The 25346-nt window shown below is 45.3% G+C and overlaps 3 protein-coding genes across 3 annotated transcripts in view; 2 read left to right on the forward strand and 1 right to left on the reverse strand.

The window, feature by feature from the left end:
- Positions 1-1261, forward strand: part of lctla (lactase-like a) — a gene marked incomplete at its 3' end in the record, with an annotated part of 9557 nt that extends 8296 nt beyond the window's left edge. The window contains exon 13 of the mRNA XM_080458672.1: positions 1146-1261. Within this exon, the coding sequence (XP_080314798.1) occupies positions 1146-1261 (116 nt within the window). The remainder of the gene's footprint in view (positions 1-1145) is intronic.
- Positions 1262-2095: 834 nt separating this feature from the next.
- Positions 2096-5805, forward strand: tipin (timeless interacting protein). The gene is made up of 8 exons (XM_080458563.1): positions 2096-2165; positions 2960-3135; positions 3299-3395; positions 3566-3641; positions 3725-3847; positions 3945-3999; positions 4134-4355; positions 4794-5805. Exons 2-8 carry the CDS (start codon positions 3006-3008, stop codon positions 5180-5182), a joined length of 1092 nt encoding a protein of 363 aa, XP_080314689.1. The 5' UTR covers positions 2096-2165; positions 2960-3005; the 3' UTR covers positions 5183-5805.
- A 3309-nt stretch (positions 5806-9114) lies between these two features.
- On the reverse strand, positions 9115-20324 carry dis3l (DIS3 like exosome 3'-5' exoribonuclease). The gene is made up of 18 exons (XM_080458842.1): positions 20143-20324; positions 19500-19650; positions 18995-19123; positions 18472-18607; positions 17026-17193; positions 15960-16038; positions 15405-15581; positions 15008-15177; positions 13756-13917; positions 12965-13215; positions 12350-12442; positions 11869-12157; positions 11017-11252; positions 10767-10921; positions 10388-10554; positions 10164-10309; positions 9877-10051; positions 9115-9529 (listed from the first exon to the last, which is right to left on the reverse strand). The coding sequence occupies exons 1-18, from the start codon at positions 20273-20275 to the stop codon at positions 9206-9208; spliced, it is 3141 nt and encodes a 1046-aa protein (XP_080314968.1). The 5' UTR covers positions 20276-20324; the 3' UTR covers positions 9115-9205.
- Between the last annotated feature and the right edge of the window lie 5022 nt (positions 20325-25346).

Consider the following 25346-nt stretch of genomic DNA (forward strand, 5'->3'; position numbering starts at 1 on the left):
AGTCTTGGTGCAGCAGCGGTAAACTTGTGTTGTGAGTTTGTTGAACATAAAGTAGTCTCTGAAAACATAAACCCGTGAGTCTAATCTGCTGGATTAACACAGCATCCACGGTAGCTGTGATTAAATAGAGGTTATCTTCGCTTTATAAGATAAAGTTAACCGTGTTTGAAGCAGGGGTGTCAAACTGCCCCACAAGAGGCTCCAATCCAGCCAAACCACCAAGCAAATCCTTGAAGTATCAAAGAAAACAGATTTCTTAGCGACACAACACTGAGAGCCGAGCTGAGATGTCGACGCTGCTGCCATGAGAGCTCGCGACCTCGTTGATATCAAACAAAAACACCCACAATGCAACAGCTCGAGGAGAAACGTTCAGACATTTCACTCTGTGGTGTTTTGGTCACCAGAGAAGTGGGTATACTCTTGATTTATACCTCTTTTTAAAGCCCAGAAAACCTTTTTTTGTTTTTGTTTTTGTTTAGAAATGGTGCCATGTAAGACGACTCCATTCAGTGAAAATCCGTCCATCGTATTTTCCCATTGTCACACAATTTCGGTATAATTTATGGGTTTGCAAGATTTGCCTCGTAATGACCCACCGTACTCAGCTTCTGATTGGCTCGTCGGCCCTCACGCTGCACGGCTTCATCATCCTAGGGGTGAAAACAATGGGCCGTTTGGCTCGTGGCTCCTGCTGAGTGGTGCATCATGGGGGATTTGGAAGCGGGTGTGTACGCGATGCTGACTGGAACAGAAGTATACCCGGGGTCTACAACACCGCTTTCACTGTATTTTGCACCAAGTTTTATTTATGTTGAGATTGTAGTGATTTTCACTAGTCACTGTTTGATTTAGTGAAAATATCAACCTTTCCATCACACGTGCCCTACGCCACTACAAAGTAAAAGTTCATATTTAAAGGTTCTATTTAACTTTAAGTCTCATTCAAGATGAATCTGGGCTGCATGTGGAAACTGGACTAAAACGTGTTTGACACCTCGGATTTACGTGATTCAAACTGTATAAAGTAACCTGGCAGCTGCTCTTAAAGACAGTTGAGTAGAAGTTGATTGGTAGTTGGATTCCCGGTATCGTCGCGGACGGTTGTTTAAGCTGTGTTTGCTCTGACTCTCCCGTCGCTGCAGATCCGTTGATCGGCCACATGGAGATGGTGACGGAGATCGTGGTTCCCACCGTGTGCACGCTCTGCATCCTGCTCAGCGCCGTATTCCTCATGTTCCTGCTGCGGCGCCGCCTCTGACAGGAAGTGTCCACCTGAGGAGGACTCGTCCTGTCCGCCATGTCCACACCTCTGTCCACGCCTCGTCCTCCGGCTCGTCCCTCCACCGGCTGGAAGCTCCAGAATAGTTTGTAACAAACGGCTCCGGTGTGGTTTTAGCTTCAGGTTGGACTAACAGAGAGGAGCTCATTAACTGTTTGTGAAGAGAAGAAAGTGATGTAACTCTGTGGATCATTAAACTTCCATTAAACACATTTTTAAGAGTTCAATCTTGAGTGGTTATTGAAGAATTATGTGAGGTTTTTTTTGAAAAATTGGGAGCATCTTTCATCGCTGTTGGGTTCGATTGTGTCGGTGTTCCTAATGCACTGATCGCCCAGCACCGATCCAGCTTTAACTTTGACATTTTTTTTTAAGTTTACAGGTTTTCATTATAGCAATGCAGTGAATTGAGTGTTTCTGTGTCTATACATTTTTATCAAATTTTTCTTTATTTAGAAGGCCTCGTTTACTTGACAACTTCTCAAGTAAATATCATTGTTACCAGAATACAACAATAGGAATTCAAGCAACTCACACTGCAAATGGAATGGAATTTACATTAATCCTTTAAAAAAAAAAATACATTTTACAACATTGATCTAAAACTTGAGAACTAATCAACACATTCAGCAGCTAAATCAGCTCCAGACAGACATGAAGCTCCGCTGGGAACAGAACAAGAATCATAGACCCGTTAACATAAAATGAAGTTGTGAAAACTAACACATGAGCAAAGTTTGTAAAAGACAGATTTTGACCCGCGTGCACATTGTGGACTCATCTACTTCCGGTGGATTTTATTTTGAAATGTACACCACAGTGACGTAGTTCTTGTGTGGGAGTGCAGTTTGGCTCCGCTCGTCCTTCAAACTTCTACTTTCAGGTACGACAACTAACTTCATTTGTACATCTCTGCGCGGATTTAAGGCCGCTGTCGTGTTGTTGTGTTTTTATTTGTCCGCTGACGGAAGCAGAATCATTTTTTATTCTTCCTTCATGAGAGAATCGGAGTTTGTTTTCACTATAAACGTTAATCTTCACCAAAACCCTGAAAAAAACACGATGCAGACTAACACACTATTTCTCCTCCTCGGCTCCGCCGACTCCGTCCCTTCTCTTTATTCTTGTAAATCTGAATAAAAGTAATCCAATGTGAATCTTGAGTTTTTTTTAATCCTTCGTGTTTACAATTCATCCCAGGTTCAGCTTCCCGCGCTCACGTTCTTCTTCTTCTTTGGTTTCAACCGGAAGTTGATTGTTGTCCCATTGCTGCATCCTTCAGGACTTATTAGGAAATACATGTTTGAATATTCACAGAACTTCACTCTATTCAGGACAATATAGTAACCCGCTCACGAACTTTAAAGTTCCTCTTGTAATGTACCATATTTAATTTTATTCCTTTGTATTTTATTTATTTTGTAGCCCTTTTTTAATCATTTTTTATTAGAACAATTGCATGTCACCATAACAAAAACTTTTACAAATTTGTTGTTTATATTTCTGTCTCCACCCTCACATCAGAACCGATCCATCACCACCAATATAACTTACATCAGCAGCATACCCGACACTAGTATCGGTATCGGTATCGGTGCTTCCCTAAAAGCAGACAGAAGAATATGAAAATGTGTTTGTGTGTTTGTTTTTGAACTCTGTCCTATGATCTTGTTCCAGAGTGATTTTGATTCAGTGAGACCGTTTCTCCTCATCCTCCACCAACATGCGGGGCATCCTCGACCTCAGTGACCTCCCGGAGTATGAGGGCATGGAGGATGAAGGCTTCCCTCCTCTTCCTCCGCCTGGCTCTCCGGGTCAGGGAGGACAGGACGACGGAGAACCCTTCGCAAACGGTGAGGATCTACCGGTCAGATTCCATTCATACCTCCGATGTCGCAAAATACTTCAGGTCCAGAGGAGGGAAACACAGAGCGGCAGACCTTCTCTGGAGACCCAGTTTGATATGAAGCTGTTGAAACCCCCCCCCCCCCCCCCCCCCCGTTACTGTCGGCTTAGACGGAGGTGAAGAAGCTGAGCTCTCCAAACTGGAGGATGTTCCTGCAGCCAAAAGAAAAGGAGTGAAGAGGCCGCAGCCCAAACTGGACTCTCAGCGGTAAGTCAAGCTTCAGCTCTTCACTGCTGCAGAAGCTTCCTGGTGAGATAAAGAGAGTAAGAGTAGTTCTTCCAGGGGAGGATGGAGGACAAACTGAGCTCCAGATGTTTCTCAGTCTTCTCCTGTCTGATGTGAACTCATGAACATGAAGCCATGTTTCTGTTCTTCAGGCTGATCTCAGACAGGGGACTTCCTGCTCTGCGCTCTCTGTTCCAGGACCTGCAATTCAAAGGGAAAGGACACGAGGTGAGAGCAGCGAGACCCTGCGGCGCCTCCCGGTGGCCCGATAGCAGACGTTTGAGGTGTAACTGCGGATGTTTCTCCTTCAGGCGGAGAACCTGCAGCTGCTCATGCAGAAGATGGAGAACTGGGCCCACCGGCTTTACCCCAAACTGCAGTTTGAGGACTTCATTGAAAAAGTGGAGAAACTGGGTTCTAAGAAGGAGGTTCAGGTGGGACGGTGCTGCTGGTGGTCTGAGTGAGGCGGCCACCGTGTCCTTGCTAACCGTGTGTGTGTGTGTGTGTGTGTGTGTGTGTGGGTGTGTGCAGACGTGTCTGAAGAGGATCCGACTGGACATGCCGCTCACACACGAGGACTTCACAGGTAAAACCACAAAGCAGGCGACCCGTGCGACCCTCACCCTAGTGTATGTGCGACCCTCACCCTAGTGTGTGTGCGACCCTCACCCTAGTGTGTGTGTGCGACCCTCACTCGAGTGTGTGTGTCACCCTCTGCAGGCGAGGAGGCGGGCCTTCCTGATCTGCAGCTGTCTGAGGACCTCGACCCGTTCAGCAGACTGGTCCACTCCACCCCGGCGCCCACAGAGGCCCGGCTCGCAGAGGCCCTGCCCCCTCCGGCGCCACCGACCCCGCCCTCCCTAACTGAGGAGCAGCGCAGCCGCATGGAGCTGAACAGGAGGCGCGCTCTGGAGAGGAGGCTCGCCCGCCAGCAGCTTCCAGGTACTAAACACACCCGATGACCCGCGCCTGTGGTCCGGGGGCCCCCCTGTGGCGCCGCCCCGAGGCTGAGGCCACGTTTGCACGACAACGGCTCAAATGAACGCGTTTTTATTTCGGAAGGGTTTTACGTTTACGTAACGTTTCAAATGAGAATGCATTTTGGTTTCATTTCAGAAAAAAAATTCACGTTTACGTGGCAACATTCGGAAATCGATGTCCGTTGCCATGGAAACGCTGCAAACGATGTAGTTACCATGTTGGGCCACGAGTTGGCGCTGTGTGTTAGTTTTGTAATAAAACCTCACACATGCTAACAGAGAAGAATATTCTACAAACGTCAACAATGGGAGTGTCGTTGTAGAAACTGATCCTCAAACTATAGCGGAAGTTTTGCGTTTTCACTTCATTTCTGAATCTTCTTCTTTTCACATCCTTCAGACTCGCAGACTGTCGACTCCTCACAGCTCCAACCAACGTCTCCAACTGCAGGGGTCCTACAGTCCACCAGGGAGGGGGAGGAGGGGATGATGGAGGTGGGGCAAGAGGAGAAGATGGAGGAGATTGAAGAGGAAAGGAATGTAGAGGAGAAGGTGGAGATGGTGCTGGAAGAGACTACAGAGGAGGAGGAAAAGGAGAAGAATGTGGAGAAGGAGATTGATGAGGAGAAGGTGGAGAAGGAGGATATGGATGAGGAGAAGGTGGAGATGCTGCAGGAGGAGGAAGAAGAGGAAAGGAATGCGGAGGAGGAGAATGCAGACTTTGCTCCTCCTCCTGAGGAGCAAACCGTTGGAGCTTCACCTCCACAGCAGCAGCGAGGAGGCAGATGAAGCTTCATGTTGGTTCCACGGAGCTCCAGAACGTTCCGTCCTGAAGATGTGAAGCTCGTTTTAAGGTTCCCATGAAGACGAAAGACTCTTCATGTCCTGAAACATCCGACCTGCTCAGGAGGACTTTTCTTTTCCTCTGCAGGTCTGAGGCTAATTTTAACTTCAAATAATTCACTTTCCTAGTTCTGGGGATCGACGGTGTGTTCAAGGACCTGGGAAATCTCACCATTCATAGAAATCCTGTTATTTATTTAGGAGTATTCACGCGACAAGTTCACACCATTCATGCAATCTTCTGTAAATATTACGTAAATATGTCGTTTCTACACTTGTGGGAATTCCACTTTTCTTTGTAGCGACCTAATAAAATTTGGTTATTTCTCCTTAAAATGTGATTTGTTTATGGTGAATGGAGATACACAAATATCACAACATTCCCAGTAGACAAGTGGGAAGTTCCCAGTTTTTTAGGTGTTTTTCCCACTTGGAAACGGATCTTTTCTGCCTCTTTTGGACTCCTGAACTCGACTCAAGTCTGCAGTTTGAAATGGAAATTTTTACACGTCTGTGTTCAAACAAGTAAAATTTTTAAGTTCAATAAAGGTTTTTTTTCAATGATTCTGAAAATTGTATTTGGATGTTTTGGGGTTTGTGTCCCTGCTGCCCACCGAAAGTGGTCACAAGTTGACCTGTGTTAGAGCCCCGCCCCCTCCCCAGTGACGTACGTGACCTGACGTTACCTGAGCTCCTGCAGCTGCAGCTGAGTGACGTCACCACTAGACACGTGTTCTTCGAACGAGGATAGAGACCCATGACAGGTACGACACTTTAAAACATTATTGCAAAGGCAGTTAGACTGTTTGTCAGGACGGCTGTGGGGTTTATAACACCTGCTGCTAGGCTGTGGGGTTTATAACACCTGCTGCTATCAGCAGCAACAAGAGACGCTCTTGGAAGTATGTCACCAGTTAACACGGAAACCAGGTAATCCGTAACACCTGCTGTACAGAGGACATCAACATGGACTATAACAACTGCTTATTTCTGGCCTACCTTTTGGATTTAGTTTTTTCTGAATTGATTCTTACCAATGCCACCTTTACCGTTTCTAAAAGTTTATCGGGAGACTGCCGAATCTTGGGTTTTGAACCTGTCATCCTCTCCTGTGGAACTTTGATAATTCTCCCAATTGCTAATTGACCTTTGGCTAAGCCCCGCCCCCAAACACAAAGGAACCAATAGAATCCAACTACCAACTGCCAAAAATCTTCTCTGTTTGGTAGAGAACAATTAGAGCTGGGGACAAACCAGCTGGTCAAACCACGTGCCAGGGCCTCAGCTGCCATCATGATAAAAAAGAAAAAAAGAAAGTACATAATATAAATATTAATATTTTCCACAGATTTGTGGTTAAGATGCATCTTCAGTGTGACTCTACACATTTGACATTTTATAAAGTAAAAATCGCTGAATTTGAGTATTTGGTGATCAAATCCAGGGCAGAAATCCCAGGTGAGGCAGTGGAGAGCTGTTCCTCATATCTGACTGATCCAATACAAACTGGGTCACGTGACGCTGCCCGTTTCTGTTGCTCAGCATGTCACCAATATGTCATACAGCATGACTCTCTACAGTCTGTGTAATGTATTTAATGTATGTGTGAGAGAACCGTTGCTGCTGATCTTAAAGTGCAGAGAAAAGTCAGCAGGTGAGGCAGGCAGTACTCTGCCTCACCTCAAGGGGGCGTACGTGAACTGAACTTTGGCCATAATCTCCATTGAGACGGAGAGACTCTTAAAACTAAGAAAACAATAAGGAAGACTTTTACAACCAAGTCATAGAGCTTGTCGTGGAGTGGAGAAGGATGGACTTCATCTATAAGTAAAGGTAAGGCCAAAATGGTTTTTGTTTTTTATAAATAAGATGGGAGTAACTAGAAAAGAATTCAAGTATGTGACAACTAAACTTGTGACCTAAAATAATCATTATTTTTGTCTTATGATTTTGATAGACAACCTTTATCAAAATTGATTAAAGCACCAGAATTTAAAGTTTGAACAACAGAATTGCACAAGAAGGGCGCACTATCCATTTCTAGAAAATAAACTTTCTTTGTAGGACAGATATGTTCCTGTGTACATGTTTGTGTTGGTGTGAGTGTAATTGAAAGAGGAATGCTAAAGGGATATTGATTGATTTGATTGATTGAAATGTTTATTTCGAATAAGGTACGAAAACAAATAAGGAAAAAAAAAAGAAAATTAACAACAAAGTTTTCCTCTCAAATAAATGAATAACAGCAATAATAATATAAAATAAATCAAGAAAAACATCGTCAGATGAGTATTCGAAAAGGAGTGAGAAGAAGTAAAAACTTATTTACTCTCACCCCTTATCCTAAAGTAAATAACATAATTACTTCCTTCCATCTCTTACATACATACATAGATACACACACACACACACACACACACACACACACACACACACACAGACACACACACACACACACACACACACACACACACACACACACACACACACACACACACGTCCTGTGCAGCACATAGACTATATATACATAGACGTCCATTCATACATACCTACAGACAGATATAAACACCTATACCCACACACAAGCCCACAGTGCAAGGAAAGAAACGAACAATAGAAATAACCAAAAGAATAGAAACAACTAAAATAAATGATTAGACATTTGCCCCTAAAAATAGTCTAGTGATTGGCCTTCTTCATCCTCAAACCTTTTGAAAATCATATTTTTAAACAGCATTTTAAACTGTCTCATATTTGGACATTGCTTCAGTTCCACACTAAACCCGTTCAGTCGTCTCACCCCGCATACTGATAGACAAAACCGTTTTCTGGTCGTACGAAATCTTGGTTGTTTAAAGTTACATTTCCTCCTTAGATTGCAAGACTCTTCATAATTTTTGAACAATTGTTGAAAATTCCCTGGTAATAGATTATGTTTTGCTTTGAACATTGTTTGTGCTGTTTGGTACTGCACAATGTCAGTAAGCTTGAGTAATACTGTGTTTGGTACTGCACAATGTCAGTAAGCTGGAGTAATTTTGACTTCAGAAATAATGTGTTTGTGTGTTCCTGATAACCGGCTTTGTGAAGGATCCGTATTGCTCTTTTCTCAAGGATATTTATTGAAGATAATGTGGTTTTGTAGTTGTTGATATGTAGCATTAGCAGTCGCATGCTGTTGTATGAATAGTGAAATAAGATGCTCTTTTCAGTTCTTACAATTGTAAATCTGACAGGCCTCACCAGCCATGAACCTCACCGCACGTCACTGGATACGAGGTATCACTAAAGGATAACTAACGGTATATTTTATCGATTTACAAAACAAAACATGGACTGGAGTGTCTCATGTGGACTGAGCTGTGTGGCAGACCACACAAACTCAACGCCACAATTATAATCAAGGATGTCTACATTTATTTCAAGGTAAGACAATGTCTTAGGACAAAATAATCTCTAATCTTGTGGGACGCACGTTATTTTCATGATTTATGATCCCGCGGATTATTTTCTGCAACAAACATTTAGTAGTTAGTCTTAAAAATATCATAAAACTGTGAAACATATCCACAAAATGCTGTGCTGCTGTTATGAATTTTCAAATAGATAATCTGACGTGTTGTTCCACAGCAATCTGTATTATCAGGTTCACCTTATTTACTGAATGAAGAATGAAAATAATTCTGATCTATTTTTCTAATTATGCTCCAAATATATTTCTTCAACACGTGAGGTTCCACATGGATTTGATCTGGGGCCCTTATCGTTCTCATTCTCACCAATAAATCAGACAGTGGATTAAGTTGTTAATCCGTAAAGGTGGAAATATGGTTTGACCATCACATCCTCACTTCATTATGAAACAGAACAGATTCACACGTTCTATAAAAAAAAACCTTTATTGGAGAGGATGACGCTGCAGCTTCACATCAAGCTGTTCGGAGTAAAAAAGTGGCGTGGCGGTGGCGTCTACGCGCTGCCTGCGGCGGTCTGCGGGTTCTCCTGCAGCTCCCTGAGAGCCAGCTCCCTCACCTCCTCCAGGAGGGAGTACAGGTTGGGGGTCCGGCTCTGACGGAACTCCCTCTCCTCTTTGGAGAGCCGCGGCCGCTGCGCCGCCTTCTCCTGCGCCTCCTCCGCCAGGCGCACCACCTCCTGCACGAGCTGGCTGCGGCCCGGCGCCGCCGCCGCGGCCGCCGCCCGGGGCTCGGCGCCGCCGCGGTGCGGCTCGTTCCTGACCAGCTCCAGATTCAGAGTGTCGCCGTGACTCGCCGTGCTGCGGACCGAGATCCGAACCTGGAGAGAGGATGAAGGTCAGAGTTCAAGTCGTCTTTGAAGCTTCAAATTTCAAGACTTTCAGTCGTCAGATTCAGATCAGTTAGTTGTTTTCTTTCGAAAAAGAAATCCATGTAAAACTAAATATTGTGTAAAAAGTTCAAAAAACTATTTAAAGTAGTGACGCACTGTAAATAATCTGAAAAAAAACCTAATAATATTGAAACAACTGAAAGAAAATTGGGTTCAAACCTTTTTGAATCGGTTTAAATGAGTTTTTTTCAGAAATTCAAGAAAAAACACAAAACCATTAATACACTCATAAAATGTAAAGATAAAGTTTCCATTAAAAGTCGGGCGCGTCTCACCGTCACGTGTTCGAACAGTCTGAACGTGGAAGTGCCGGCGCCGCTCGTGGTCGTGATGTAATCCGGGAACCGTCGCACGGAGCCCGTCTGCCAATCACAGCCACCGTCCGAGCCGACCGCCGTCACCACCTGACCGTCTTTGTTCCGCAGGTACACGGCGCCTTTCAACGCGTATCTGAGAAGGGAGGACAGCGGACAGCGGTTCACTCTGTTGCTACTTCCTCCTGTTTCCTGGAGGAGGAGCCACGCTGAATCCTGATGTTTTCGGGCTGATAAAAGTTTCTCACTCGGGTACGAACACCAGCACGCCGTTGTCTCGGAGGGCGTAGATGATGGCGTCGGCGACGCAGCGCGGGTCCGTCTGAGGGTCTTTGTCTTTGAAGTACAGACACTGGAACAGGGCCGTGGACAGGCTCTGGGTGCGCTGCGCGGCCTGTCAGGGTCACAGAGGTCACACACAGGTCAGGCCCAGGTGAGTCCCAGAGGTCAGAGGTCAGAGGTCAGGGCTCACCTTGTTCCTGTTGTTGATGTGCTGAGCCGTCTCCTCCACTTCTCTGCTGCTCAGCAGCTTCTTCTCTGAGTCGGCCTGCAGGGCGGCGACAAGGAGGCGGTGCACCACCATGTCGGCATACCGACGGATCGGAGAGGTGAAGTGTGTGTAGCGATCCAGAGCCAGACCTGACACACACACACACACACACACACACACACACACACACACACACACACACACACACACACTAATTATCTATTGACTTCATACGGTTTTATCATGTTCTGTCTTGTTATGGCGTGCAGGCCAAAGTACATAAAGGTCCAGAATGTCACTCTGGAAGTTGATTTAAAGAAAGAACAGAATCGTTTTTAGATCAAGTCTGAGCTTTCTGTACCGTAGTGGTAGAACTGATCCTCCGGCTGAGCTCCGGTGGAGAAGTACAGCGCCTGAGACATGGCCTGTGTGGCCATCATCCTCAGCAGCCTGTTCACCAGCGGGTCCTGTGGGTCCAGGGCCCGGTCCAGCGAGTCGGCCAAAGACTTGTTGCTCCTGAGGAGGAGGAGGAGGAGGAAGAGGAGGAGGGTTTGAGCTCCTGCTGCAGGTGGAGGGTTAGAGCTCCTCTGATCACTGCGGTGGCCCCTCACCTGGTGTCCACGCTGAAGCCCCGGGCGGTGGCGCTCTCCACCAGCTGGCCGAACAGCTCGTGTCGTGGCGGTGGGTGACGGCGCAGCAGCGCCCGGGCGGGGAAGCTCTCCTGGATCTTGCGCGCCACCCAGTGGTTGGCGTAGATCATGCACTCCGCCACCGTCTCATGGACCTCCAGTGGCTGGCGAGGAACCAGAGCTGTGATGTTCTTCTGCTCGTCCAGCTGAGCGCGCACCTGAGGAGGGATTCAAACGCAGCACATGTGGATCGATCTATGACAGAAAAGAAAGTAGAACCTACAATCTGCTGAATCGCTCAACAAACCATTGAGTCGCCAAACAAACTGCCAAGTCACCCAGCAAACTGCCGAGTTGCCCAACAAATTTGTAAAGTTGCACACCACAATGCTGAGTCACTCAACAATCCTCCGAGTCACCAAATAAACCTCTTGAGTTGCTCTACAAACTGCTGAGTCGCCGAACAAATGGCTGAGTCGACCAACAAACTGTAAAGTTGGCCAACAAAATGCTGAGTCACTCAACAATCCGCCAAACAAACTTTTTTAGGCTTGTTTATTAAAATGGTTTCTGATCCAAGTCTTATCTAGTCCTGTTGTGGTTTCTGGGTTTCTTCTAGTTTTTCAACCGATACAGGACTGATTTGTTGAATAGATTCTGAACTGGTTTTGGTCTTGATTTAGTCTTGATAAATCATTTCTTTCTGGTTTTTGAGCAGTTTTGAAAAGGATTTAGCCCAGTAGCTCACCACCCCTGTTAATTTGTTGAGCGCAGTTTTGTAAAACCTTTAGAGGAAGTGGGCGGAGCCTAATTGGAAGCAGGAAGTGTTGATACCTCCACGCCCTCCAGCTCCAGCGCCCCCCCACGGTCCCGCAGTGCCTTCAGGTGTCGGGCCACGTGCGTCAGTGTCTCCAGCGCCTTGATGAGCTCGGCCAGTCGGGCGTCCCTCTCCGCGGCGTCGAGGTCGGCGAGCTCGGGCACGTCGGCGGTCTCGCCGTCCAGCAGCGCTTGGGCCAGCTCGTAGTGCAGCTGGTAGGAGGAACGGATCAACGTGCGGCCGTACCACACGCTGCTGACGGCTAGCGACTCCGCGTCCAACTCCCACAACACGCTCATCGCGTACCTGACAGAGACAGTGTAACTTCAGCTAATGCTAATGCTAACAGTGGGCTTGTTTATCAGAACCGAGAGAGAAGTGAGCTCAGTGATGTAGTCAGAGAGACGATAAAGAAACGGTGGATTCTGTTTTTACATGTTTTGCATGTCCTTAGTCTTTGAGTGTTTTTTTTTTGTCTCACAGTGAGGCTCCACCCACCTGTCGACTCCGCCCAGGAGCGAGCAGAGGTCACTGCTGAGGACGGAGGGCAGCATGTCATAGCGGCGGTCCGCCAGGTAGTAGGTGGTCGCTCTGCGAGAGGAAGAATGAGGAAGAGGAGAAGTTATAATACCAATGAAAAATAATCACTGTTCTTATAGATGGATAAAATATTCGCAGTCATTCGAGGAGTGTGCAGTTACAATGACTAGGCAGAAATCTGGAGTGGTTACGATGACTCAGCAGTGGTTACAATGACTCGGCAGTGGTTATGATGATTTATCAGAAATCTGCAGTCATCTGAGCAGTGTGCGGTTGTGATGACTTGGCAAAAATCTGTAGTGGTTACGATGACTCGGCAGTGGTTACGATGACTCAGCAGTGGTAATGATGACTCAGGAGAAATCTGCAGTCATTTGAGCTGTGTGTACTTATGATGACTTGGCAGAAATCTACCATAGTTACAATGACTGTAGTAATCTGCAGTGGTTACGATGACTCAGCAGAAATTCGTAGTCATCTGAGCAGTGTGCAGTTACGATGACTCGGCAGAAATCTGCAGCGTCACCTGAGCATTGTGTGGTCACGATGACCCTACGTTTCGTGGCTCCTCACCGAGCGCGTGCCTCCAGGTCTGTGAGCGAACCTTCAGCCACGAAGTGCGTGACGTCTGCGATGTGAACGCCAAGCTCCAGCAGCTTCCCTCTGGCGAGGCGGCGCACAGACAGCGTGTCGTCAACGTCCTCGCAGCCTCGTGGGTCGATGCTGAACACCAGGTGAGTTTGCCTCAGGTCTCGCCTCCGTGCCACCTCGGCCGGGTCGACACGCCACGGCTTCTCCGGAGAGTTCACTGGCATCTCTCGGAGCTGAGGAAGACGCAGCGCCGCCACCAGCAGGACAAAGACAGAGCGGATAAAAGCAAATGGACAAAATTGGTGAAAAAGATTTTCAACCTGAGGAAGTTCTTCAGTCCTCACACAAAAAAACATGTTAGATTGTAAATTTATTTTATTTTTATTTTTCCATCACAAACTTCTCCAACTAAAATATGATTTGTGAGAATTACAAACATGTATGCAGGTGGTGTTAATGTCTGTGTGCTTTGGAGTGGTTCTTCCAAAAAACCCAGTGGGCGGGACTCGAGAGCAGCACGGCGCCGTCTGGTTAACATGCAGGACATGAACACACTGGGTGGAAACATTGGTCATCCCAGGTACGCCAGATTTCTTCCACTATATCGCACACGTTGATATCATGGTAACAACGAATTTGCAATAGACTACTTAAGATAAAAAGATTACTGGTCACTGACTTCTGGTGATATATATACTCAAACTTTGAACACCTGAAGAAATATCTTAGTTTTACATTTGTGGTTTTGTTTGGGAGTTTGTACTCCGACTGACCTGAGCGTCTGAGAACGGAGGAACATGGATGCAGTTCTCGATGAGGATGGTCTGGATCTCGGTCTCCAGCTCCCCGGCTCGGCCCAGCACTCGAACACTGTGGCCGTTGGGATACAGGGAGTTGCTCTCCCACGAGTCGATGCGAACCACCACCCTGTGCTCCTGCAAGAGGTGGAAGAAGGACAGAAGCTCATCAGTGAATTTGATTAACTACTGATAAAATAAGATAAATGTGTCAACATAGGCTACAGAAATTGGTTCATACCCTTTAAAGACTTTAATTTTAATATGTGGTATTCCACAGGGATCTCTTCTGGGACCACCACAGGTTTAATTTACACAGAAATGGAATTCATGCCTCAATAATTGTTTTCATAAATGATAAATCTGTATAAACTTTTTTAGACGTGATCGATGAAACATTTTCGCGTTTTAAAGAAGACAACAAAACAAAAATGGACAAAAGGGGTCAGATGTGATTTGTAAATTTGACTGTTGAATTCAAATATACACAATAACAGATTTTGCAAAATGTCATTAAATGTCAAAGTGAAATAAGACAAAGCCAACGTAAACATAAAATATGATTTAAAAAAAAGTCACAATATGTAATAATGAATCATTATCCTTAAAATATAGTTGATTTAATACGTGGTGTTCTGGACGATCTATTCTGGGACCACTATAGTTTCAATTAGTACCAATTATTTAGGATTGTTATGATTTTTATTTTTATTTTAAAAAGTTTTTGATAATTCAAATGATTGTTCAAGTATTGTTAGATAGCTCTCAAAAGTTTATTGCAACTTTTTATGAACTAAACTTGTACATAGAAACATAAAAGAAGGTAAAAAGCCACAATATGAATAATGAAGCTTAAAATATAACAAATTTAAAATATGATTATTATGTGGGGTTCCACAAAGATCTATTCTGGGACCACTATAGTTGTAATTAGTACTATTCATATAGAATTAATATAATTTGATTATAAACAATGATTTTTGTGAATCAATATTTTATGCGTGAATAATTGATAATTGATTGTTCAAGTCATGTTAGATCACTCAAAAACATTTCATTGAAACTTCTTAAGCTGCAACTTGTACATGCAAACATAAAATCTAAAAAAAATGTAATGGCTTTAAGTACAGTTAAATTCAAATTCACAAGTGGTGTTCCACAGGGATCTATCAAGGGACCACTGTAGTTTTTATTTACGCTGTGTAGGCAGTGGAGGTTCAGGTTTTACCTGCAGGGCGTCGGCCTGCTGGGTGCTGATGCGGATCTTGGGGATGCGGCGGTCCCAGGGAATAGCCAGGATCCGCTGGGAGTTCCTGGTCTGAGACTGAGTCCCGTCTCTGGAGGGGAACGTCACCACGTAATCCCTCCAGTTCCTCTGCAGGATCCCCACCACACGGCCTGCTCGGGACCGTCACACGTCAGTACAGAAAAACAAAGACCAGACACAGTTGTAGTAGAACCGGCAGGCGCAGGAGAGGTTCTTATTTACCGACTTTAAGGCCTTTGAAATAGTTAAGACTAGTTAATGACTAACCAGTTGAGTTTAGAAACTTCATTGCAGTGCAATGATCTGCAGAGATGGTCTGAGCCCAGTGCTGACTCAGCAGAAGACGGCCCGCCCTCACCTGTAGCCATCGGTTTGCTCTGGTCGCCCTCCATCTTCTCGTCCCCGTGTCCCTCCGTGAGAGCCGTCCCCCTCCCCCTCCACTCGCTCCTCGGCAGCAACTCCACCACCACCACGTCTCCGTGCACCGCCCGGTTACGATGCTTCCAGCCGAAGACCAGCACACCGGCGCTCAGGTCTTGGGGGGCGGGAGGGGCGGGGTTGGGGATGACAAACATCCACACAAACAAAGAAATTACTGACTAGTCTTTCATTACTTTGTAGGATTGTTTGTTGACCGCGCTCACACAACTCGCCCACTTAGTTTTTGGCTAGTTTGTGAACAAGACTAGTTTTTCTCTGCATCCAGATGTTTGGTGGTAACAATTATTTTGACTTTTGTGTGTTAACTTTCTGGCTTCAAACAAGCAAACATATAAACAAAAAACACAGAAATATATACAAACAAGCAACCACTATAAACATAAACTACCCACAAATCAAACACACAAACAAACAAACAAACATATACAGACAAAAGCAAACAAACAAGCCGGGCGCTGCTTTTTGCCTCCACCTGCTTTCTCCTCGGAGAGTCCGTCGGTCTGGACGAAGGCTTCGTTCTGCGCTCTGTGTTTGCTCACGTTCAGAGAACCCTAAAGAGAACACAAACTTTGTTTGGTTTATTTTAATGACTCGCAGCTTCGTTCAGGTGTTTCTCAATGTTAAAGGTTAAGATTTTCTACTTCCCGGGTCAGCTTAAAGGAAGTTAGCATCAGCGAACTAACTTCTGCTCCGACTACCGTCTCTCGCCCGAATGGGGGGGGGGGGAAAGTTTAAAAATGCAAATGATCGAAACCTCTTGAAGTCTCACTGACTCACTGCACCATCTGCTGGTACAAAGTGGTATTACAGGGATGTGGCTAACTGGCTAGCTTGTTAGCTGCAGTAAATTTCTCTGCAAAGTCATGAGGATCGCTTTCTAAGAAATAATGTTCGAAACTGAGGTCCCGTTTACACGACAGCATCTGAAGTGAAAAACACATTGTTCTAGCATTTTCTTTTCAGGAAATTTTCACGATTTAGAAATGATGTCCGTTTAGTCAGAGACGACAGAAAGGCTGAAAACGATGTGCTTAGTGTGCCAGGCGAGTTAGTCGCTGTTTGTTTCTGTAATGAAACCACACACACACACACACACACACACACACACACACACACGCGCAGAGACTAATACACTATAAGCATTAACAACGAGAGAACACGGACATAGACAGACGACCAAGATGGATTGTTATTACGGTGACTGTCAAAATAAAAGTACCAAGTCCCAGGAGAATATGTACTGGGAGTCATGACACTCTGGAGGAAAACATTGTTATTCTCCATTTAAGGAGCGCCAGCGATGTTTCTGCCGTCTACACGGAGACCGAGCCCGAGCGTTTTCAGGAAGTTGCGTTTCCATGGAGATAAAGTATTCCCAGTGACTCTGAGCACCGTTGTCGCGTAAACGGATCCCCAAAACATTCCCAAAGTTTTCGGCCGCAACTTGAAAACGTTGCGTCGGTGGGCCTGAGGGTTCTTGCTGAAGCTTCACCGATCCACCCCGACGCCTGCGGCGTTGCAGCTCCGCAGCTCGGTACCTGGACGTAGCGCCCGGACTTGATGCCGGCCTCCAGGAGCTCGGCGGGCAGATGTTCGGAGTACTCCCTCTGCGAGTCCTCGCCCTCCTTCTCCTGCTGCGCCTGGCGGATGGAGGCGTACAGCTCGTGAGCCGCCTGCAGCTGCGGCCAGAAGTTCTGCAGATAATCCTGCAGACGAACGAAGGAGCCTTCAGGAGCAGCTGGCAGTACGGCGAGACAACGCAGATTCAGAACAAGGAGGACTTTTACAGATTCTGTTTTCGAGACCTTCACACTAGATGGCGTTTCATCGTGTCCACAACTTCCTCAACGGTTCTCCCAGAAAATTAACTAACGAGTGATTGGTTTATTGGTTTACAGTTTCAGTGTTTATTTTTTGACTTCCCACAATATCTGTAACCGAAATGGGTCGAGGCAGAAGCCAAGGCTCATTTTTGCCTTAAAAACCCATAAAGTTAAGACGAAACATAACAGCAGTAATACAGAAGAGAGAAAAAATACAAATAGAACCTAACAGGTATAATACAAAAGAGAAAAAACTAAACAAAATAATAGAAATCCTTTTCCATTTTAATAATTAATTATTTCACCTTCCAATGTTTTTTTTCAAGCACAACAAAGATTTACACAATTTTAAGTCGTGACTCAGTCCGTTCCATAAAATGACTCCCAGGAAGGAAACATCAATATTTAACATTGGTTCTGAATCTACCTCTTTCAAATACACAGAATCCTCTGAAATGTTTATTTTCTCTTAATATAAATATAATTTAAATACCTGTGAGAAGACTATAATTATTCACTCGAAATAGTATTTCAAGTGAAATAGTCCTTTGAAGCTCTGGACAAAAAATAAACAAAGATCTTTTTAATGTTTTACACACTTTCTTGCAATTAGAGGGTGAAAGTAAAAAAAAAAAAAAAAAAACTTTCCTCCGGTTCTGCTTACTGACTCGGGCGGCTCGACGGAGCGACGGGATCAGACCAGAGCGTGACGACAGCAGCTCTCCGAATAATCCCAGCAACATAAATACTGAGTAATCCCATCGAGCAAAACACTAAATAATCCCAACAAACTAAACACTGCTGTTGAAACGAGACGACAGGCTGCAAGAACACAGAGCGACTCTGAGGAGGAGGAGGAGGCCGTCCTCATCCTCATACAGCAAATTTTCATTTGTGTTTTAAATTTTTTTCACATTCAGTTATTGGGAAAAGTTTCTTCTCAAGGGTAAATCAGATTTATACAAGTGAAAAATCTGTTAACTATCAGATTCAAACCCGTTTAAACTCATTTAATCCAGTTCATCATCACATTTAATCCATGTCAAATCAGATATGATTCCTAATCCATGAATCCAGTTCATCAATCCAAATTATAATGGTGATAATTAATATATATATTAAACTTTAAACTTCGATTTTGGTCGGCATGTTGGCTCATACCTGCACGGTGATGACGAACACTCCTGAGTTTAGGCTGTTGTATCGAGTCACTGCGTCTTCGTCCTCTGTGATCATCACCACGCTGATCATGCCTGCCAGGTGGTTGTAGTACCACACTGCAGCAGAGTACACACTCCTACACACACACACACACACACACACACACACACACACACACACACACACACACACACACACACACACACACACACACACACACACACACACACACACACACACACACACACACACACACACACACAGAGTTTCACACAGTTACTGCTGACAGCTCTCAGTCACATTCATCAGCCATGAGGTACCACAGGGCTCCGTCCTCGGACCACTGCTCTTCACACTTTTACATAAAAAAAAAAAGTAATCCCCCCCCCAAAATGATCTTTGAACACTTTTCCAGACGAAACATTTAAAAATGATCTTTTGTCTTGAGGCTCGGTTCAGTTCCAGACCCGTCGGGACATGTTGCCTGTCGGTAAAGTCTGGCCGGGAGACTTCCTGCACTGACCTGGCTTGCCATCTCTCCAGACTCTCGCCTTTTTCTCTCGGACAGTACGAATACTCCTGGAAGTCGTTCGCAAACAGCACGCAGTCGTGTCGAGGGTCTTTGAGGAGGGTCCGCAGGCGGTTGTAATACCTGCAGACACACAGTCATTAAATGTGTTCAACCACTGAAAATATACCGAGACTCCACGAGGTTTACTAAAGAAGTAGATTGTTCTGCAGATTTGTGGCGGTGATTAGATGGGTTGTGGACCTGGTTGCAAGTGGGTTCAGACTGGTTCTAGACTAGTCTCTGGACTCGGTTTAGACTGGTACAAGATAGATTTTTGGGGTTGTTTTAAAATGGCTTCAGTTTTTCGAACTGGGTTGCGAATGGTTCCTGACTGATCTCAGGCTGGAAGCAGACTCGTGTCCAGACTCATTATGGACTGGAGCACAACTGCCATTTGAACGGAGTTAAGACCTGACACCATGTTGCCGTGGATACGGTGGGGGGGGGTTCACCCTACCTGCGTCCTTTGCTCTGCAGCGCCTGGCAGGCGGTCTGCGTGAAGACCACCCCCTGCAGCTCCCTGAACTCCAGGACCTCCAGGAAGTCCAGTACCACGCCAGCATCCGGCACCACGTAGTGGGTCAGGTCGGCTGGGAGGAGCTTCCCATCTGCTGGGGGGGGGATGACGTCACAGAAAATAGCAGGAATACACATCTTGGTGTGTTTACTCTCCATCCTGAAGGTTTTCAGGTTCCTCTGTTTGTGTCCTCACTGTTTCTACAGCTGGTTGTATGAATGTGAGGAGTTTGTTGACTTGTTGTGGTGTGTAGTTATTGTGTAGTTGTTGGTGTTTGCATTTCTTACACTGGAGGCTGTTTGTATGAATGTGTGTAGTTGTTGTATTTGCTTGCTATTTCTATTTGTGTAGTTGTTTGTGGATATTTAGTGTGGCGTGTTTAACTGCAGGACAGTGTTTGTGTTGTGTAATACTTGCATTAGTATATCGTTATCTGTTGTTGTTTATACTTGTTTTGTAAATTTGTTGTGTTGTATATAAACTTTTGGATATCTGTTGTGTATTTGTTGTTAGTTTATTGTGACAGCTTCCATCCTGACACGGGCGGCTGGGTGTATAGTGTGTGTAGTTTGTTGTTGTTCACCGTTGTCGCAGCCCTCGTCCTGACACAGGCGGCTGTAGCAGGGCACGCGCTCCCTCAGGTAGTGTTCACGGACGACTCGGACTTTGTGGCCTCGGCTGCTCCTCAGGTGGAGGATCTTCTCCGTCTTGATCATCGTTAAACGCCAGTTTTCCGGCGGCACGCGGGAACCGACACTCCTGTCAACAATCGCGGCAGAACGGGCAACGGCACGCACGTAGAGCACGGCCGCGACGTCATGACGTCAAATGTGATGCGTTCAGGGCTGTCGGATTGCAGAGATGCCGGTCTGTGATATTCTTTGACTTTTACCTTCGCCCGACGAAAGTTGGGGGAAGGTGATGTTTTTGTCTGCGTGTATTTATTTCATTATTTTTGTATGTATGTATGTATGTATGTATGTATGTATGTATGTATGTATGTATGTATGTATGTATGTATGTATGTATGTATGTATGTATGTATGTATGTATGTATGTATGTATGTATGTTGCCAACTTTTCACAAAAACTATTAACCCAAATTGCATGAAATCTTCAGGGATGATCTGTCATCATCCCAGGACCAGTCGATTAGATTTTGGGATGTTAGCAGCCAACTGTTTACGAGTAAATCCCAAAATAGTTTTCCAATACAAAGCAGATGGGAGAGGCACCTCATGAAGGAGATCAGCTTCCGTTGCCATGGAGAGGCTCAGTGTTTACCTCGGTGATATTGGTATCTGACCGGCTAGTTAGTATCGATATGAGCTAACATGCTAGCGGTGCTAACTTGGTTCTACAAACAAATCCGGTGTTGGCGAAGGTCTGCGCTCTACCGAGTGTAGTTCTAGTTGTTACAGGCTTTAAAAACCACAAAAGTACAACCATAAACATGTCATTTCTTTAATAACAGATCACTATACATTCCATATATAGACAGTAATTTAAGATGTGTTTGGCCTCTACAACATTGTGTATGCGTTAACATTAGCTAAATCCCAACATGGCCATAATCTAGTGCGACATTATAACACTAGGTTACAAAATGTTTCTTATTCATTTCTATCTATGTATTTTTGTCGACATATATATGTTGATGTATTCACTTATACATGTCTGTGTCTATATGTATATACATGTAAATGTGTATGTCCCTAATTGTATTTTTCTATATGTCTGTACAAATCTGTCTCTAATTTAGATCTGTCTTCTTTCTTATATCTATTTGACTAATTTTATAATGTCTGTTTTTCTGTGTCAGCAAATTAAGTGACAAAAAGTCACACACACACACACACACACACACACACACACACACACACACACACACACACACACACACACACACACACACACACACACACACACACACACACACACACACACACACACACACACACACACACACACACACATTTGAGTTGGTGGTCACAGGTAGAAAACTCCAGCAATAACAGGTGTAAAACAACATTGCCAGGTAGGGGGGAAACTTCTCTTGGCGTGCTCCTGCTCCCGCCTCTCTGCTCCCTGTCCAGACGAAGAAGCAGGTCGGGGAGTGAATCCTCTTGCTCCCTCCTCTCTGCTCCCGGTCCACCGGTGGAGAGCCGCTGCAGCAGCTCCGCAGCTCAGACTCGGAGCCCAGGTTCTCATTTGCACCGTGGAGGGTTCTGGACTTTCTTCATGACTCCACTCCCTTTTTACAGGAAAACACTTTTACTTTCATTCCCAGAGATTTTCCTCTATTTGTCTCCCGGAAACACCACAATGAACTTTATTTCGGACGCATCTCCGCTGCAGGTAAGATACGGAGCAGATGTTGAGTGACGCGATCAGGCTTTTTAATTTGCATATTTTAAAACAAGATATTTAATCACGAGAAGTAACATGCGTGAGTTTCTAACAACGTCTGTGCACTTAGACTGAGTTTGATCGCGTTTTCCCTCCTCGGAAATGTATTTATAGTGAAATTGTTTCCATCCAGTATTCTGCACAAATCCGCGGTGATTTCTGCAGCTGAAGTAAATTCTGCAGGAATGCATGACTTTACAATGACAGTTGATGAGGATTTAGCTTTTGTCAATCTGCAGAAACTGTTGTCAGGCTGCAGATTTCAGCTGAAATGGGAATTCCACTATTTGGGAACTTACGTTTAACTTAATTAGAGGAGTTTTCCGAGTTGTGCGTTTGTGTGAGGATCCCCGTGCACTCTGCAGATTATTATTGTGAATGCACTGAGCAAGAAGTGATGCTGCAGTTTGTCCTCGTAGTGCATTACCCCCGGTGCACCACTCCATCATTAACGGGTAGAAAACACTAGCATTAACAGTTACAAAGCACCAGCATTAATAGGTAAAGAAAACACCAGCATTTACAGTAAATACCAGCATTGATATGTAAAAAGAACACCAGCATTAATGAGTAGAAAGCACCAGCATAACAGGTAGAATAGTTCAAAACCATAGCATTAGCGGGAAGAAAACACCAGCATTAACCGGAAAAAAAATCGGTGAAAAACACCAGCATTAACAGGTAGAAAACCCAATCAACAACAGGTTAAAAACACCAGGATTGACATGTAGAAAACGTCAGCATTAACAGGTAGAAAACACCAGCATTAACATGTAGAAAATGTCAGCATTAACATGTAGAAAACGTCAGCATTAACAGTTAGAAAACAGAGAAGCCAGGAGCGGAAAACTGCAGTTTGTCTAATGCACACTGCTAATGCACGATGCTAATGCACGGTGCTGATGCAGCGAGCCCGGAGCAGGTGGCGCTCTGCAGCCTCTTGCACCTGGTGAAGATTTCAGGTCACGTCTGTGGGAGGATTCTTTATTGTACGAGGTGAGAATGGAAAAGAAAATTGACCAGGACACACACACACACACACACACACACACACACACACACACACACACACACACACACACACACACACACACACACACACACACACACACACACACACACACACTTAGAGAAAAGGTGCTCTCAGATTCCTCTTCCCTCTGCTGCTTTGCAATCTGTCACACAGACGTTTGTCGCAAATGTACAGCCGCAATAAAAGTAATGCAGCCTGTGACGGGCGGCCGGCTCTCTCTTTAATTAAACTGTTTCCTTCTGTCAGACGCTTCTGAGTGGAGCTCCTGCAGGGTCCGACGACTGACACCTGCACCAGCTCCGAGGAGCAAACTTTGTTCTTCCTCCATTTGGACTATGACTAGGCCTTAACCCTTCTGGTTTCCTCGTGACACTGTCCCTCCGCTGTTCTTCGAAGAGTTTTTTTCCAAGTCGAGATCAATCAGTTCTTTTCCTCATTAACAGCAGTTTGACTTCTGGTTCCCATGAATTCTGAACGCGCCATCTAAACCACAACGAATTCAAGGGAAGTGTAAAACCTTAGTAGTGTTTTTGGGGGGGTCCCGTTTACACGACATCGTTGCAGGGAAGCACTGAAAACTATCTGGAAACAGATACCAAGGTGGAACGTTTCTGAAATGCTCCTACTTGTGGCGTTACACTGGGTTGTTCTCTGCAGGCGTGTGTGTGTGTGTGTGTGGTTTCATTACAAAAACCACCAACAGCACCCACTAGTGGCCCAACATGCTAACTACATCGTTTCCTGTGTTTCTGCTGTTTCCGTGGAAATGGACATCGTTTTCAAAACACTGCCATGTGAATGCAAAACTCTCCTGAAACGATGAATTTTCACTTGAATCGTTCTCGTAGAAACGGGACTTAAATATGAAGCTTTTAACTGATTAATTATTGATGAACGTTCCCAAAACCATAATCATTTTATTTAGATAAACAAAAACCACAAACTGAACCTCTCACATCTCACATTCTTTTCATTGCGTCGCCTCAAACCGAGGTCTTGTTTGGACGTTCGTATGACGTCCAGACAGGACAGCCATGCAATGTCCAGGAAAGTCGTTCAAAAAAAACATTCATTCTGGCTTCCCTGAAGACATGGAAATGGCGTCTTAAAGAATGATTTGGACCACTGTTTGCTCAGAGGGACACAGAGGGAACACGTCACCTCCACACAGAGAGGCTCGAGGAGCTTTGGAACGCGTGACGGCTCCCCTCTGGTCCTCTCACGTCAAGCTTATGAGGTTCCCAGTCCGCATCGTGTCGGTTTGAGCCGTCGTCCGATTGGTCAGGATTGTGGTCTGGATTGTGGTCTGGATTGTGGTCTGGATTGTGGTCTGGCTCTGCGGCGCAGGATCAAATTCAATCTCATGAAGGGAGAGCGTCACACCGTCACCTCTCCCTCCCACAGCAGTCCCTCGCTTTGCTCTGACCTCCTCTTCGCTGAGCTGGAGATCAAGACACGCTTGTTCGTACGGCTTTTTCTGGTTCATCTTTTGGAACTGAAGATTCTTGATTTGCTGCAACCGCAAATCATTTTGCACCTTCAGTGGTGAAAAGTCACTTTTCATGTGAACGTCATTGTTCAGTTTTTCTTCCAACTCCAGATGCTGTCGCTGGAGTTTGGTTCTGCTTCCCGTTAAGTCTCGGCTCCTTCCCTGCTCACGCTTGTACTTGACTTCCAAGTGTTTTTGCTGGCAGAGTTTCATCTGGAGGCCTCGAACCTTCCCCCGCAGAGCCTCGTTATCTCGGCTCAGGGCTTTGGTCTTTGCATTTATTGCTTTGCAGACTTTTTAAGCTTGTCATATATAAGTGACGTACTTACAAAATTATCGTCAGAATTAATTTGATGAAGTGTGTGATGCTGGTCTGTTGGATAGGGGTCTTGCCTGTCATAAAAGAGGGTTGGTTTTGTGGCAAGTTGCGCACGCCACCGCCGGGTTCCCCCACAGAGTCCCAGAGTCAGAAGTTCCCAAAACCATAATACTTTTATTTAAATAAACAAAAACCACAAACTGAAACTCTCACATGCAGACTCTGCAGCCCTGCGTGTCTCTTCCGCCTGTCACACCAGTGTCCGGGCGGCTCCTCCTTCATGGGCAGAGAGGTGAGGCAGTTGATCACAATGTCTTTTATCTTGAAAATATTTGGGGACACGTCCTGCTAATGTGACGCTACCAAAACTACAACGCTTCCTTAACTCTGAACAAGATGCTGAAGTTAGGCCACGGTCTGGTTGCTATGGTCTGGTTGCTATGGTTGTGTGGGATCAATACTTTTGATTAGTGCTGATGAGTGAAGGAGGCAGCTGGTTATCAAGGGCGTGTCATATGGAAGCTCCACCCCCGTGAG

This window comes from Lipophrys pholis (genome assembly GCF_963383615.2).
Source record: "Lipophrys pholis genome assembly, chromosome: 2".
Classification (NCBI taxonomy): domain Eukaryota; kingdom Metazoa; phylum Chordata; class Actinopteri; order Blenniiformes; family Blenniidae; genus Lipophrys; species Lipophrys pholis.